We start from the raw sequence: 18276 nt of genomic DNA on the forward strand, positions 1-18276 counted from the left end.
AAGTGCTAAAGAATTCTCTCATGTGTGAATTGAGGGAATTGAAAAAATAGAAAAGGAGCTAAGTTTGTGAGTAAATGAGATGGTGGTCACTCTCACCCTTTCATTGTACCCTCAAGCTCCCCAGTGGCACGGAGTGGTGGAACAACACAGTTCACTTCCCCTTGCGGGTGTTCTGAGCTCTGACTAGTGTCCAGCAACTCACACCAGACATGTGTTTTTCATGGGGAACGCTTCAACCATGGTACTGAAAGGGAGATTAGAGATGGTAGGTGTTGTCCTTCCCTGCCCCCCTCGCCCCCCTTTTTTAACCTGTGGTGTCTTTTGACATTGGTGCCCCTGCCTTTTTTTCTGTCTGGTGCTGCCTCTCTTCTTTGCATTTTAGGGATTGTTTCATGGTTATTGAAAAGTGCGTATCATCAGGATTAATTTTTTTATGAAGAATTATATGCACAAAAGTGCATTTTCAGCAATCTCTAGTGAAAGATTACAGTTTTTGGTGGTCGTCAGAACCAAGTGCCCTATTTCCCATAGGTTCAAGGTATCAACATTTGCATTTTTTACTTTGGGGCTGTTTTCTAGGAATGGTTCCCTTGTGAAAGTTGAGGACTGACTGTTATTTCCTTTACATGCCTTGTCTTATTGGCGGGGGAAACTTTCATGCATGTACATGTCATAAAAATTTTGTATAGATGTGAAAGTAGTTGTATAGTTTGCTGTTTACAGAATTAATGAATTTAAGAGCTGGAAGCAACCTCAGTGGTCAACCCATACAGGAAAAGAATTTTTACTCTAACATGTTCAGCAAGTCTAATTGAAGGTCTCTAGGGAGAGAGAGCTCACTACCTCATGAAGCAAGCCATTCCACTTTGGACTAATCAAGTTCCTAGCAAGTTTTACCCAACATCAAACCTAAATTTGCCTCTTTGTGACTTAGTTGCTTTCTTGATTACCCTTTTTTGGCCTTAATAAGGTTCTCTTTGGGTTCTTCTTGTCTCCTTTATATGTTAATTGATTCATATTTCATTTTTTACGTAAAATTATCATAATTAGTGTCAATGTAATTTCTAATGTCCATTATTCATTTTTCGCTATCATTAATTTGTTTACGTGGGTTGTACTGAGTTCTTTCAGTTGCATGCTATATCTTTCAGTTTTATACTAATTTTGATTTAAGCTTTAACAAATTGATCTGATTACACACACAGATAACTGATTCAGAGACCACATCAATATTGAATCTTCTTGTATATTAAAATACATTCAGCTTCATTTTTTATGATGTTACTTGTTGCTTACTATCCAATTAGTTTTGCCTTAAAGAAAATTAATTAAATATGTGATATTGGTAAAATGCACTGGGACTGATGAGAGGGTGAGAGTAGTACCTAACTCATAGGAACTTAACTGTTTGTTTTTTCAAGAGGCTGTGATATTATATAAATTCTCTATGTCTTGAATTGTACCTTTACTCTTATTTGCAGAGAAGAATTATTTGATGAGGAATTCAGTCCAACAGAGTTATATTAAGCACCCACTATAGATGGTGGGTTCACAAAGTTAAAATCCTAGCCCTCAAGGTACTTAGTAGGAAGGTGAAACATACACACATATAATACGGGTTAGAATAATAGAAGTTTATAGCAGAGGTTAAATAAAGAGGCCTGAGAGATTGGTGAAGCAGAGAATCACCTCACCTGAGGGAACTGGGAATTAGCATTGGAGCTGTGTAGCTTGTAGGAATAAAAGTTAGTACTGAAAAGGATCTGTAAGATCATAGGATCAGAAACTCAGAAGATCATAAAGCCAGGATTTAAATATAGGTCCTCTAACTCTAAATTTAGTAATCTTTCTGATTGATTTCTGTTTATCATAGGATCCTAGATCTAGATCTAGATCTGGAAGGGACCATCTGACAGAATAAAAGTAAGCAGAATCAGGAGAACAACTTGTACAAGGACAGCAACACTGTATAGAAAAACTTCAAAAGCTTTAAAAACTCTAATCAGTACATGATCATTGCTGTCTCCAGAGGACCTGTAATAGAGCATATTACCCACCAAGAAGTAGTGATAGACACAAGGTTCATAGACATAGAATTTTGGACATACATGGCCACTCCATGGATTTGTTTTGCTTGACTATACTATTTGTTGCAAGGGGTTTTCTTTCTCTCAGTTTTTAATTGGAATGGAATGAGAAGGGAGATCAGCAATAGTGATTTTTAAAAAGAGGGCTATTTTAACAATACGATCTGGTCTGCAAATATCTGACCCAGTGGAGTCTGTTGTTTTTTGTGTGGTTGAGTTTCTGTAGATTGCTACTGGACTTATTCACAGTTACCCTGCTGGGAGATTCTGCAGGTTTAGAGTGGCTCCCTCTGGTTTCTTGCCCAGGTTTATTCCACAGCTAGCTTAGGTGCAGGGCTAATGGTTAGAACTGAGTCATCATCCCCCGCCCCGTTGTTGGGTCAGAGCCTCACAGTCATGGTTCTGGAAGTTGATCTTTGCTCCTTACACAGGGCCACTACTCCCTCGTGATCATGACCACTCATCTCTGCGTTTGACTTGGAACTAGGTAATGAACAATGGAGATACAAAATGGTACCTGTTCCTGCTGCCAGTGCTAGCACAGGGTTCCCCTGGGATCTCTTTCTGCTCTAAGATGGGAAAAAAAAAATGACTCACTGTGACTTTTTGTTGGCTTTCCCAATCAGAATTTGATCTAGTGTTTTTTATTGGTTGTTGTACGGTAGGATGTGAAAGAGTTAAGACAAAACTATTAGCTCTCATTCTGCCATGTTGGCTCCACCTCCCATTGATATTTTTGAAACACTGACAATTTGGGTCTTGGTCATGGATGCTGAGGTGAAGCAGCAAGGTGGCTCAGTGGATAGAGTCTTAGACTTAGAGTCAGGAAGGCCTGAGTTCAAATTTGGCCTTAAACACTTGCTAGCTGTGTGACCCAGGGCAAGTCACTTAACATCTATTTGCCTTAATGCCCTGGAGAAGGAAATGGCAAACCACTCCAGTATCTTTGTCAAGAAAGCCCCAGGGACAGCATTGGTGTGCTGTGGTCCATGGCGTCACAAAGAGTTGGACATGACTGAATGACCCAACAGCATGGATACTGATCATTCTTTCTGTTATCTTAAGAATTCGATTTTGTTTGTTTTTTGGTAGGGCGGTTGGGGTTAAGTGACTTGCCCAAGGTCACCCAGCTAGTACATGTGTCAGGTGTCTGAGGCTGGATTTGAACTCAGGTCCTCCTGACTGCAGAGCCGGTGCTCTACTCACTGTGCCACCTAGCTGCCCCAAGAGTTCAATTTTGGAAAGCATCTAAGAGCAATGCATGATGTGCTCAGAAAATAAATTTTTTATTGTTTTCCTGCCTGAAATCTGTTGTTGTTTGTCCTTTGTGACATCATGGGGTGATGTCTTGACTTGCAAGTGAGTTGATTTAAATGAGGCAGAGTTGTGTAAAGTCCTTAGCCTCATTCTTTCTTCCAGAGTCATCAAAGTCTAGTGGCAAGACAAAACTCAAGATGATTGATGATAGCCTGGGATGCAGTGGATGACCTTGGCGTCTTCAATGCCTGACCAAGCTCTAAGAGCTCCATAGTGCCTGCTTCAGCCACCTTCATGACTGGTGGAACAAATTGTTCTTATCCACCTATTCTGGGGGAGATCTTTATACTGCTTGGGGTAGACATCCCTCTAACTCATAAATGGGTTTGAGGCCTGTTGGTTACCTTCAGTCTGACAAATGTAAGGATTTAAGGTTTGGGGATAAGAATTTGCTATCTGGTAAAAATTGTTGGGAAAATCGGAAAGCAGTTTGGCAGAAATTAGGTATAGTCCAGTATTTTAACACCATTTACCAAGAATGGATACATGGCCTAGATATAAAGGAAGATATCTTAAGTAAATAAGAAGAATTTGGAGCATATTACGTATCAGTCTGAATAGGAGAAGAGTTTATGAATAAACAACAGAGAGCATTGTGAGTTGCAAAATGGTTGATTTTTATTTCCTTAAATGAAAAAGGTTTTGTACAAATAAAACCAATGTAGCCAAGATTAGAAGGAGAGCAGAAAATTGGGGAAAAAAATCTATAGACAGGTTTTCAAATAAAGGGTTTATCTCAGTTATATAGAAAACTTTGTCAAATTTGTAAGAATATGAGTCATTCTCCAATTAATAAATGGTCAAAAGATATAAACAGGCAGTTTTTCAATACAGAAATCAAAGTTATATATGGTCATATGAAAAAATGTTCTGAATCATTATTGATTAGAAAAATGCAAATTAAAACAACTTTGAGAAATTGTATCACACCTGTTAGATTGGCTAAAATGATAGAAGAGGAAAATAACAAATGTTGGAAAGGTTGTGGAAAAATTGGGACACTAATAACTACACTGTAGGAGGAACTATGAGCTGATCCAAGCATTTGGAGAGCAATCTGGAATTATGCCCAAAGAGTTATTAAACTGTGTATATCCCCTTTGACCCAGCAGTACTGCTATTAGGTCTGTTTCCCAAGGTGATTAGAGAAAAAGGAAAAGAACCTATATGTTCTAAATATTTCTAGCAGCTCTCTTTGTGGTGGCAAAAAACAGAAATGTTGGGGATGCCCTTCAATTGGGGAATGGCTGAACAAGTTGTGGTGTATGACTGTGATGGAATACTGCTGCACTATAAGAAATGAGGAGCAGGTTGATTTAGAAAAACATGGAAAGACTTGGATGAAATAATGAAGAGTGAAATGAGCAGAACCAAGAGAACACTGTATACAATACCAGCCATATTGTTTGAAGAATAACTGAATGACTAAATTATTCTGAGTATCATAAATACTCAAATCAACTACAAAGGACTTGTGAAGGAAGATGCTATCTACCTTCAGAGAAAGAACTGATAAATAGAAGTATAAATTTAAAAAAAAACAAGGGATGACTCTCTGTCTAGGGTAGTGGAAAGGAATATATGGTTGTTGTTGTTGTTGAGTCCTGCCTGACTCTTCATGACCCCATTTGGGGTTTTCTTGGCAAAGATGCTGGAGTAGTTTGGTATTTCCTGAGGCAATTTCATGAGGAAACTGAGGCAAACAGGGTGAAGTGACTTACCTAGGGTCACGCAGCTAGTAAGTATATGAAGCCAGATTTGAACTTGGGAAGATGAATCTTCTTCCTTACTGCAGGCCCAGCACACTATCCACTGTACCATCTTAGCTGGCCCAGTAGTAGTAGTAGCTAGCATGTATATAGCGCTTTGAAGTTTGCCAAGCACTTTACAAATATTATCTCATTTGATCCTCAGAACAATCCTGGGAGGGAGGTGCTGTTCTTATCTCCATCTTACAGATGAGGAAACAGAGGCAAACAAGTTAAGTGACTTCTCCAGAGTCTTTGGTAGGATTTGAATTCAGTTCTTCCTAACTCCAAGTCCAGCACTTTACCTACTGTACTACCTATGTATCTATTATAATGAGAAATCATTACTTTTTGGCATGCCATTATGTCCATTATATAAGACTAGCATTCAGAAATTATGATTAACAAATATTTTATTTTTCTTTTTTTTAAATTTATTTTTATTTTTAGTTTACGACAGAAGGTTCTACATAATTTTGAGTTCCAGATTTTCTCCCCTCCCTCCCCCCTCCCTCCCCAAGATGGCATGGAATCTCATATAACTACCACGAATGACTTCGCATTGAATTAATTTATACACCAGTCAAGTTGCAGAGAAGAATTACGACCAATGGAATGAATAATGAGAAAGAAGAAAGAGAACCCAAAAAAAAAAACAACCCAAAAACAAAAGAGAAGAGAAAAAGGCGAGCATGAAGTGTGCCTCAATCTGCATTCAAACTTCATAGTTCTTTCTCTGGATGTAGATAGCATTCTCCATCGTGAGTCCTTTGGAGTTGTGCCTGCACCTTGTGTTACTGAGAGGAGCGAAGTCTGTCAGGGTTGGTCCTCACAGAATCCATATATCTGTGGTTGTGTACAGTGTTCTGGCTCTGCTCTGCTCACTCAGCATTATGTCGTGTAGGTTTTTCCAGGTTGTTATGAAGTCCGTATCATCCCCATTTCTTATGGCACAATAGTATTCCATTACCTTCATATACCACATTAATGGCGCATCCTTTACAGACCATAGCAAAATAATAATAATAACAAAAACATAAGCAAAAAAACTGTAGATCTCAGTGGAGACTTGATAGCGACATCCTGAATGATGAGTGAGTCAAAGAACAAATTGTAGAAGCAGTAACTGTAAAAGAGAGTGATGATGAGACATCATAGCACAATTTCAGGGATGTCTCCGATCACGTGGGATTAATGTGGTCAAATATGCATGTTAAAAATTAGGTCCAGCTGTGGATGTTTGAAGATACTGGCAAACTGTCTCAAGATTCCTTAGTTCTGCTAAACCTTTTCCCTTCTTCTTTCCTCTTTGTTCTGAGGAGTCACTGAGAAGGGCACAGGGATGGGATACACTAGGAAATGTTGGTGACATAAAACCTAACAATATCAATGAAAATATACTTTGAGCAACTTTTAAAACCAGTAAATAACCCCAAATGAGGAAATCTTGAAAAATAGAAGAGAAAGTTAAATTGGCAAGTAAGAATATAGGATTGATAAAACTAAAAGTAAACTAAAGCTGTTTCTTTGAAAAAAGCTAACAAAGTTGTAAACATTTTGCTAACCTAATCACAAAGAAGTTGGAAGCAGAAATTGTGATTATGGCCAGAGCAGAGAGGGACATAAAGGTAATAAACACTAAAGAACAATAACAATACAATATAACAAGAGGTGCAGAAGCACCAGAAAAAGGGCAGGTGACTTTGCGACCTCGATGAGAAAAAACAACCTAAAACTAGAAACCTTGGAGGGAGCTGCTTCAGAAGCACGTACTCTTGGGGACTTTTAATGACCAACTTTTTGTTTCTTTTTTATGCTAGTTTACTAAAGGCAGTTTGCCAAAGCAAAATCATTTGTGACTATCATTTTTTGTTGCCTTATGGAAAATAAAGGAAATATTCTTTGAACATTGACCATTGATCAATTGTCCTGTTTTTTTCCCTTGAACAGATTTCAGACACATTCAGACAAGCCTCCTGGAAGCATTTTGGGACACACCATTCAAGACAGTTATTTGAGATTACAAAGGTAAGATTAAACAGTATTTTCTGCTCTGTTACAGCTAGGGGGGGAAAAGTGCAAGCCCTTAAAGCATTTTCCAATTTATGCTATGTATTTTACATCTCATATAATTTCCCTTTTCATGTTTTCTAAGTACTTGTGAGATGAATAGGAAGTTATATTTCTGCCCCTGGGAATGGAGGAAAAAAATCGGTATTGAAATATTGTGTATATGTGTGTGTGTGTGTGTGTGTGTGTGTGTGTGCACGCGCGCACCTCCCCCCCCCCCCTCTTTTTATCCCCTTGAGAAATGTTGCTGAATTTCTCAAAATCAGTGCCAAGTAGAATAACATGTTCCGAAAACTTTTATAACTGTAATGGCAGTTTGTTGACACTCAAATTTATCCTAGTAGTTTATATGTGATATATGGAATGCAGTGAGTTTTTTAAGTGACTGACTGATGCTTCTTTCAGAGATTCCTGGTTAGCAGAATGCCAGGGAGCTCTCAGTGTGTTGATGCTGAGTTTGCATCTTGGTTTCACTTATTGGTAAATGAAAGGCAATTTGAGACAATTGCTAGTACTTTAAAAAAACATAGGTGAACCTACTGGATAGAAGGGAGCCCCCAAATTGGAAGCTAATACGAATCCTAACTCCTTTGTTTTTTAAGCTGGTGTTCAAAAAGAAACCTCTTTTATAACTGAATTGTTTGAGGCCCTGCTCTTTGCCTTTTATGAAGGTCAAGTTGACCTTGGTGTTCAAGTTGACCTTGGGTGTTCATTTGAACCTATAACATCACTTGTTACCCCTGCCTTCAGGGAAAATTGGTTTTTCCAGGAGACTTAGGTTAAAAAATCTCCTCTGTATTTTCTGTTTATAAAACACCCTAATCTTGATGCAAAAACCGGCAACTAATTTTGAGTAATAGCTTCTTGTTGGTTTCAACTCATAAGAATAGAGAGGGTCATCTCTCATAGACTGATTCAAAGCGGTGCTATGATGATCTTTATATGTATTTGTGTTTGCAAAGCACTTTACTCTGGTTAATGAATTATTGATAATTGTGGTTACTGCAGAGGCATAATTAATTTCATGCCTTTTGTGAAGTGTTCTTGGTTGTGTCAATTTTTTTTTTAAACATTGAGACAAGACTAACCATTTTGGCTGTGTCTCATGTTTTCCCCTGTTGCTTTATTTTTGTATTTTTCTGATCAGAGGAACACTTTTATTACACTGATGCTTGGCCCCATGTAGCTTCTTCCACCTCACCTCCCTTTAGTGTTTTATAATAGGCAGGTAAATGCCTTACTGATTCCCAAGTGTTATTGGGAAATTTGTGCATCTGTCTCTCTTTTTAAACTTAAAGTTCTTCATTATATATGTTCATGGATAATGGAAAGATCACTGGATTTGGAACCCAAAGACCTGGCTTTGAATTTGAGCACTACTGATTATTAGTTCATTAGACCTTAGGCAAGTCACTTCTCTTTGACTTCCGTTTTCCCAACCTCACAGGGATTTTACGGAATTGTTATGAGGAAAATTCTGCAAATCTCAAAGACCTGTTATTTTTCTTAGTATGTAGAAATATAAGGTTCAATTTGTGTTAAAGGAGTTTGTGATCAATTAGAGAACAGTAATGATGGGCAGCATGGCTTAGTCTAAAGTACACAGAATTTCAAATCAGAGTATCTGGATTTGAGTCAGGACTCTGATACTTACCATCTTTGTGACCTGGAGCAAGTCCCTCCCTCCTCTGGGCCCCACTTTTCTTATTTGGAAATGGGACAGCTAAGTGTCCTTTCAATTTTAAATTCTGTGATCCTATAATAGGGGAAAATAATTGATGTTAAATCAGATGCACTCACTGTAAAGTGAGGAATCCACTTGAAGAGTAGGATATAGTCAGTGGTCATGTGTCTTATTAAGGCTTGCTTACCAATTGGGACATGCTAAATTAGCTTTACTGTAGTGGTAAAAGGCTTTATGAGAGATATTACAAGTCACATCATTTTTGCACATTTTAGTTTCTCATAGGATACAGAGCTAGAAAGGACCTTAGAATTCATCTTAAAGAAGAGAAAAGTAAGGCTCAGAAAAGTGAATGGAATTGCCCAAGGTCATAGGAGCATAGATTTAGAGCTCATCTAATCCAACTTCTTTCTTTATAAATGTGGAAACTGAGGTCCCAAGAGGCTAAGTGTCGCGGCCAAGGTCAAATGTTTATTAAACGTCAGAGCACGACTTCTGACCCATGTCCTGTAACTGCCTATCCAGGGCTCCTTCTACTGTATCTTGGTGCCTCCTTGAATAAACCACTAATTTTAAACCTAAGCCTGTGGCTCACTTATTTTAAGCAGTACACACACACACACACACACACACACACACACACACACACACACCCCATTAAAATTAAGGCAGAGAACCTTGTTTTGTTATAGTGGAGTTTTATTCAAATGAATTTATTACTAGAAATATTTCTATTTCTTGATTAAACAGTGAACATCCAGCCTCTCCTGTAACAACTTACTGTGCAAAAGAAACACACTTAATTTATCCAACAACAAACCTCTTCTCTTCTTGTCTTCTGTATGATGTTTGTTGTACTTTGCTTTGGAGGGAATTTGGGGGATATTTGAGGATGAGAAGAGGAGAGGGGATTTGGGGGCATTTCAGGAATAATTGCTAGCACAGTAGAAGTATAAACAGCTCAGCTGTCATCCTCCATACTACCTAAAATCAAGTATAAGCATTTGAGCACTGTGTTAGAGAAAGTAGGTATTAACATAGATGGAGAGCGTAGAAAACACTGTTAATTGTTTATTATCTTTATTGTTTTATTGTTTTAAATTTTTAATTATAATTGTTTGTTATTAATAGATCCTTTAAGATGATGAACAGTTTTAGAAGGTATCCTTTTTGTTGTGCAAGCCTTAGAAGTGAGGCTTTGAGCTTGAATCAAATTCCACTAAATAATAATCATTTCACTAGGCTAGCCAAGCCAGCTTCTAAGAATGGGTTTCTTTGAGCATTTCCGAAATAGGAGATTGTTGAATAACTAATGAACTGATTGGTGTCATATTCAACCAGGCTTGCCAGACGTGGCCCTTGGTAGAAAAGAGAACATGTTGGCACGGTCATGCAGGAGGAGGACTTCACACAGATCCGAAGGAAGGGGTAAGAGGAAGTCAATAAATGTTGCTGGGAATTTGTATTTGTGATTCTCTTTATGTATAAGATGCATAATTAAGAGTCTTTTATGCTGTTTCTCTACTAGAAAAATGTGGTTGGTCCAGTTAATTACAGTTTTTGGTATATTGCTAAACCACAGATTTGATGTTTGTTGTCTAGATAAGGCAATATCAGTTGATGGTCGATATGTTTTCAACTTAAACTTTCCAGTTTTGTAATATCACATAGATGGTGGTTGTTGAACCCAGCCATGTCAGTGAGATGGTTAATTAGTCATAACATATTCAGGTAAGGTTTGTGGTGTATTTTTTTTCCCGATTGGTTTGTTTTGAAGCCTAATATGTTTTTCCCCTTCTTTCCCACATCTATTAATTTATTTGCATAGATTTAATTATAATAACAGTTCACACCTAGGTAGCATTTAATGCATTCAAATAGAATAGTAGAATAAAATTTAGGATGTGGATTCAAATCCCAGCTCTGCTATTTTTGTGTTACCTGGCCAGCCCCAGGTGCTTTTTCTATAAAATGAGGAGGCTGGCCTAGATAATCATTAAGGGTCCTTCCAGGTCTAAATTATGTGTTTGGATTTGGAAAGTGCTTTCTTCACCACAACTCTGTGAGGTGGGTAGTTCAGTGGTTATTATCCCCATCTTACAAATGAAGATCCTTAAGTCCACACTTTCCCAAGATCATACAACTAATATGAAGTAGCAGAGCAAATGCTTGAATGTTGATCTCCAGACAGCAAATCCATTGCTCTGCTAGAGGGATCTCCTGAAATTAGATGGTAACTCTTCCATCTCTTTATAATCATATAGACAAAATAAAGCAGTAGAACCACTGCAATGTTATGTAGAGTCCGGGCTATTAGTGGGACAGCCTTAACGTAATGATCTCCTTTTCCTTTTTGAAAGGCTGGATTTTCACTCCATTTCTTTTGAGTAGATTCATGCTACACTAGTAGCATGCTTTCTCCCTCTTTCCTTTTATCATCTCCCTTATTCCTTTTTTCTCTCCTTCAGCTGAGCCCAATGTCCAGGCAGAACTAGAGTACTGTCAGTGTTGGTGAAAAGGGCTAAACTAGAGAATCATCTCCTTGTCTCTTCTCTCAATGCCTCTGATACTAATTGTGTCTTCCTTCTAACAAAGCTATGGGGATCATCTATGATAGTAGAACAGAAAGAGAACCATACCTCAAGTCAATTTTAAAAAATCGATGAGCAGTTGTTAAGTACTTACTGTGTGCCAGACACCGTGCTAAGCACAGGGCATACCAAGAAAAAGTGGTAAAGATCCCTTCTACCTTCTAATGAGAAGAGATGTTCTTGTATATAGGTATATACAAAGTCCCTATGTTGGCTATATACAAGATAAGGACAAAGTAGAGGGCAAGGCACTAGCAGACCAGGGGATCAAAGAAGGTGGTACCTTGAACTGAGTCTTGAAGCAAGCCCTTTATGGTCAGCCTTGTAGTATTGTTATTTATGTAGATGCCTTAGCTTCCTTTACCTTGTAGGCTCTTTAAGGTCAGGGAAATGTCTCCTTTGTATGTGTATACCTGGTACATAGTCAGTGCTTGATAAATGTTTGCTGACTTGAATTGGAATCCTAAGTTCTTTATGATTAAAGCTAGCAAATAATAGCACCATATAGTTAAGACTGTTGTTATCAATTTATTCTTCATGTAAACACGATGGAATTAGGGTTAGAACCTGACATTCTGATTCTGTTTCCGTTCCACAATTTAATATGGTGCCAACTAGCTTTTCTTTCAGTTGATAATGATGCTTAAAGTGTCAGTTCCAGCTAGTTTTGAAATTTAAGGCTATTTAGCTGCAGGAAGAACAACAAAAAATAGGTCCCCGTAGAGATCCTGTTGTGATTGTATCTGTGTCACCAGGATGGCAAAGATAGTTCCAGTATTACTTTTGCAAGTCTGTTCATGGTAAGATTTTAGTGTCCGTTTTTACAGAGTGGTGTAGTCGGATTACATAATCACTTAATTAATATAGTCATCAACATTGTAGGTTTTTTCTAACTTTAAAAAAAATAATCTCACCAACATAAAGAAAGGGAAATTCACAGACTCTCAGGCTTTCTAATTTACATCTCTCCCATTCTTAAAAGACCTCACTGAATCCCTCCATCCTTTCTAGTTATCATCCTTTATCTCTTCTCCCTTTTGTAGCTAAACTCCTTGTTAAGGTTAATTGTTACCTCCACTTCCTTTCTTCTCTCTCTTCTTAACTCTTTGTATTCTGGCTCCTACTTCATTGTTTAACTGAAACTACTGTCTCCAAAGTTACCATTAATCTCTTAATTGTCAAATCTCATTACATTTTTCTCAATCCTTATTTTTTTTGACTTCAGCTTTTGACACTCTATTCCTCTTGCTACTCTCTTCTTGTTAGGTTTTCACAACATTCCTCTCTCCTGATTCTCCTGCCTTCTGACTGCTCCTTCTCAGTATTCTTTGCTGAATCTTCATCCAAATCCTGCCCACTAGCTATGGGTGTCTCCCAAGGCTTTGGCATTGGCTCTGTCTTTTTTTTTCCTTCCTTACACTTTAACTTAGTGATCTCACTAGTTCCCATGCATTCAATTATTATCTCTTTATCATTCTGAGATCTATTTATCCAGCCTTAACCTCTGTTCTGGCCTTCGGTATCATATCTCCAGCTGCCTTTTGAATATCTCAGACTAGATGCCTCGTAGACATCTTATACTCAACATGTCCACAACTAAACTCATTAACTTTCTCTTAAAACCTTCCCTTCTTCCTAACTTCCCTCTCATTGTTGAGGATACTGTCATCTTCCCAGTCATCCAAGCTCATCCCCTCACTGTCACCCTATGCTTCTCACTAGCATTCCCCACCCCCCCAATTTAATTTGTTTCCAAGTCCTGTTCATTCTACCTTTGTAATGTCTCTCATATAAGCCCCCTTCTCTCCTCTGACACTGAAACCACCCTTCTGCAGTCCCCTATCACTTCACACCTGACTATTGCAATAACTCCTTGTTTGGCTTCCCTTAGACAAGTCTCTTCCCGCTCCACTCAGCTTTTGAACTGACCTCGCTAAAGTGTGGGTCTGCCCATATCATCCTCCTACTCAGTAAAGTCCATTTGCCCCCTATCATCTCTAGAATAAAATAGAAAATTCTGTTTGGTCATTAAAACCTTTCATACCCTGGCCTCTTTTTTGCTTTTCCAATCTCACACCTTCCTCCATCCATTCATTCTACAATCTAATGACATTGATCTCCTTTCCATTTCTCTCATAATACACTCCATCTCCCTACCTCCATACATATTTACTGGTTGTCCCTCATCCTTGGAATATTCTCCCTCCTCATCCCTGCCTCTGGGATTCTCTGGCTTCCTTCAGTCTCAACTAAAATCCCAGTTTCTACAAGAAGCTTTTCTCAGCCCTCCTAATGCTAGTGGTTTCTCTCTGGGACTACCTCCATTTCATTTTGTATGTTGTTTCATATCTCCCCCATTTGAACATCAGGTCCCTGAGAGCAGGGACTGTCTTTTTGCCTCTCTTTGTATCCTCGGTTCTTATTAGCACAGTGCTTGTAGCACAGTAGCAGATGATTAATAAATGCTTGTTGCTTGCTTCCCTTCTTACATATAAATCAGTGGACAAATGTGTTGGTGTGTTTAGGCTTACCTTGTGCCTATTACTGTGTTATGCAGTGGTTATACTAATACAAAAGTGACAATCCCTGTTCTCAAGGCAGATTTTAGCATAATTACCTAGGAATTACCTGGCCTTCTACTAGTAGGCTAAGTTAAAGGCAAATGATTAAGAGCTCCTCCAGCCTACTCATTGTTTTTCAAAGAAACCAATTTCTTGCCACTACCTTTGACCATTTTCCCCTTTCCTCCATTTTTATTTTTAAGAATTCAGTCTGAAAATGATTCCTTTTCTATTTTTGCTTTCTGGTTAGTTTGAACTGAAAAAATTAGCTGATGAAACAGTGACATCCAATTTAGTCTCAGACTTGTTGTTCTTTCTTCTTTCCTAGAGTCAGATAGGTGGCATGGTGCTGTATTTGGAGTTAGGAAGACTTGAGTTCAAGTCCTAATTTAGACTCATATTAACTGTATGACCATAGGCAAGTCACTTAACCTCTGTCTCAATTCCTCAAATGTAAATTGCATATAATACCACCTGCCCCCCAGTGTTGTGAGAATCTAATGAGATAATACATGTAAAATGCATTGCAAACTTTAAAGTTCTATAGAAAGGCTATTATTTTAATGGTTTATTCCCCCTCTCATTTTTGGATTCCTTCAGTATTCCTCTTGGATGTCCAGGGCCAAGGAATTAGCTGTGGTGGTTTTAAAATATGGTATATTGTGTGTCCAAAGCTCAGCTAATTCACCATATTTAGTTTTTGTGCATCAGAGAGCAATTGCTGTTTAATTCTTTAAAGAAAAAGTTCCCAAACCATGTCCTTCAGTCTTAAGTGCCTCTCAAAAGCCATGTCTTTAAAAAAATAGTGTTGTTTTCCCTTTCTTCATCTTCCTCCTTTTATAGATTTCTTGTACCATGTATGTATGTATGTATGTATGTATGTATGTATATATATACATGGAGGTGGAGGGTATAGAATATGAATTTTTTTAAAAAGCCTTCCATTGATTTATTGGATTTAGATTTGGTCTTAGCTTAAAAAGGAGAAATTATTTTTTTCAAACTTTGTACTTTACCTAAACTAGAACTGAAGTCATGTACTTTATAGCTTAATGGATTCATAATGCGTAATTACACAACTTTGGAACCCATTTTGTTAAATGAAGTGGTGACATTTTATGCACAATTAACCTAACTAGAATAATTTTCTTGCTTTTAGCCATAAGCTCTCTTTGTCCTTATTGGTGTATATTTCCTACAATATATCCTGACAAGAGAGAGAGAGCTTCCCGTAGCCCTGCAGGGCAGGGGCTTTTTGTTGTTGATTCATCAAGAAAAATAAGGCTTACAATACTCAGGAAATGTTTAAGCAATTGAAATGTCCCTTTCTGTTTTCTAAATGCACCAAAATGATACTGATTTAGTAATAGTATGGTTGGGAAAATGAATTTTAAAATTATAGTTTCCTTCTATTTACCAAAAACCAGCTACCTACTTATTAGAGTTCTTATATATCTATTAGATGTACCTGTGTTTGTATGTGTACACACACATTTTTGGTTTAATTTTGTTTAACGTACTTTCAGTATTTAATATTAAAGTTCCCATTAGGTTTTAAAGTATCAGTAGACTGTAGTTTCTTCTATTTTCAATACAGTATGACATTGATCTTATTTATGGTAGTCTATACTCAGCAAGCTGACAAAAATAGACTCTTGAATATAGTTTGTGAAACTACAAGCAGAAAATGGCTGTGTGCAATTTATGAGTTTCCTTTATATAGTACATATTTTTCTCTTAATGGAAAAAAACTGCTTGAAATCAAGTAACTTTTATCACCTTTTGCTGAAACATAGCTTCAGTCACTGCTTTAATATGTTCTAGTACATCCTTTCCTCCCTTCCACCCCAATTTTAGTATATCCAGTTTACGTGTCTTTGATTTTTTTTTCCGTTCATTTATGCTCATCTACTTTAGAGTAAAATAAAGTGATTTGTTGGAGTTATTGGGGCTAGTGAGGGAAAGGCAATGAAAATTTGAGTTTAAAGAAGCAAATTGGGTTAAGGTCAGGATTGACGAGTGCAGCTGGCAGGCTGTATTATTGAAGATGTTTAGTTTTACACCGTTACTTGGCTCTGTTTATCCAATACTAGGTCCTACACTGCTGAATTGTGTACTGTGTTCTATTATGAGAAGTGACTTAGGACCTTGAAGTATTCTAAATGACAATATGAAATAAATTAAAAGGACTCATGATGAAACATGTTATCCACCTCCAGACAGAGAACTGATGGATTCAGAATGCAGACTGAAGAATTTTTTTTTCTTTCTTTTGGGGGGTGGAGAATCACAACTAATATGGAAATATATTTTGCATGACTTCATATATATAATAATGGATATCCTATTTCTTACCATCTCAATGGATGGTGGATGGAGTAGAGGGAGGGAGGAATTTGTAACTGAAAATAAAAAGAAATATTAAAAAAGAAAGAACTCCAGAAATGTAATATTTCTGACCATAGTAAACTTTGAGGTGGAAACATTTCTCTATGGTTTTATGGAATTTTTCTGATTATTTAATGAAGATAATCTCCCTCCGTTCTGACCTTCTCTAGAATAGGTTAGGATCTGAGATTGGTATTTCAGTTTTTAAATGAGGAGAAATCCTTGAGCTTAAAAAAATGTTTTGGAATAGCTTTACATTTCCTAAAATTGTTTCAATATTTTGAAAAATACGGGATTTGGATTCTGAATAAGTGATAGTTATAGTATTGGTCCCCTTAAATTATGTAATATTTGTGCAGATGTTTCAGATATTAAAGCATATTTACATTTGAAGTTACATCTTAATGTTTATTTCTTTTTTTTCTTTAAACAGCTAAAAGATGTAGATACCCAAAAAATCCTAAAAGTAATGCTTTCGTACGTATGGCCGAAGGATAGACCTGATCTACGACTTCGGGTTGCCATTTCTTTGGGCTTATTAGGAAGTGCAAAGGTAAGAGAGATGGACTTGAAGTGGCTATTCTTGTAACTTAGCAACCCCCCTGCTGCATTCTAGCAGTGAGCCCTTGGGATCAGAGAATCAGAGCTGAGAGAGACCTCAGAAATCATCTGGCCACATCTGTAACCTGGGACCGGCCAGCTGCCAGCGATGGGATTGATGACACTGAGTGTTATGACTATTTACATGAGTTCTATCAAAATTATTCCTAGAGCAGTAAACTCCCTCTCTGGTGGTCAGGCATCTAGGAGCCATGCACAGCCTTCTACAACGCAGTCAAAAACTCTGAAAAAGGGCAATAGCTATAATAAAGCCCATGCATGTTATTTTCAGAGGCCTTCACTTAGAGCTTTATAAACTCTGGGTTTTATTGTTCTCTAATTCACAATAGATTAGACAAAACAAATTGGAAGAGTGGTTAGACAAGGAGGAGATGTAGCTGACAGTTTAACAGCAAAGGAGGAAAGAGAAAACCTCAACCAGAGACATGAAGTGAGCTTAAAAAAATACTATATATGCCTGTTGTTTTCCCCATTAGAATGTAAGTTCCTTTTGAGTAGGGATTGTTTCATTCTTTGTAGTAGTAGCTTTAAGCCATTGCCTGACACATGTTAGACAATTAATAAATGCTTGTTGATTGATTGCTTTATTACGAGGTAGATCATTTTATTACAAGATGCCTGTATGATAAATACTGTGATTCATCAGAAAAGGTTATATTATATTATAACTCTCAGTTTGATAAAGCAGACCAAGTATAACATACATCTTAGAGTTCTATAAAAAAACAAAAGTTTTGACTGAAAGGTGTAAGCTTCTTTTATCTAGAAAATTAACTTGTATGATATAGCTCATTTTCAAATGTTATTAAATAAGATATTGTTGTCCTTTGGCTGCTGCTTCGAAGTATTTGGATAAAACATTTTCTATCTTCAAAGTTATTTCTTATTTACTTCTTCACTAGGGCCACCTATTTTTCCTTGCCGGGACCCATTTTCCCCCCATCCATCTCCCTTTTTAGTACTTAGTGCTTCTGAGCTCTACTTTAGCCTTTTCTCAGGTTGCCAAGCAACAGACAGATAATCCATGCTGTAGGCTGTTTGTTGAAGTCCAAGGGACAGGAGAGTTCGAGCAGTCTGATTTCAATAACAGTGCAATATTTTGAAGCCTTGTAATAATATTACAGTTAGCACCATGCTTGCAGCAATTCTATATTTTATATACAAGTTATATAAAGTTAATTTTTAGCTTTAAGGCAAATTATGAGTGGC

The 18276-nt window shown here is 37.4% G+C and overlaps 1 protein-coding gene across 1 annotated transcript in view; it reads left to right on the forward strand.

Annotated features, from left to right (window-relative positions):
* Window positions 1-18276, forward strand: part of ABCB7 (ATP binding cassette subfamily B member 7) — a 121138-nt gene that overhangs the window by 47061 nt on the left and 55801 nt on the right. Inside the window, exons 2-4 of the mRNA XM_036739956.1 lie at window positions 7103-7180; window positions 10248-10334; window positions 16880-16999. Of these exons, the coding sequence (XP_036595851.1) occupies window positions 7103-7180; window positions 10248-10334; window positions 16880-16999 (285 nt within the window). The remainder of the gene's footprint in view (window positions 1-7102; window positions 7181-10247; window positions 10335-16879; window positions 17000-18276) is intronic.

The sequence above is a fragment of the Trichosurus vulpecula genome, chromosome X, assembly GCF_011100635.1.
Source record: "Trichosurus vulpecula isolate mTriVul1 chromosome X, mTriVul1.pri, whole genome shotgun sequence".
Lineage (NCBI taxonomy): Eukaryota > Metazoa > Chordata > Mammalia > Diprotodontia > Phalangeridae > Trichosurus > Trichosurus vulpecula.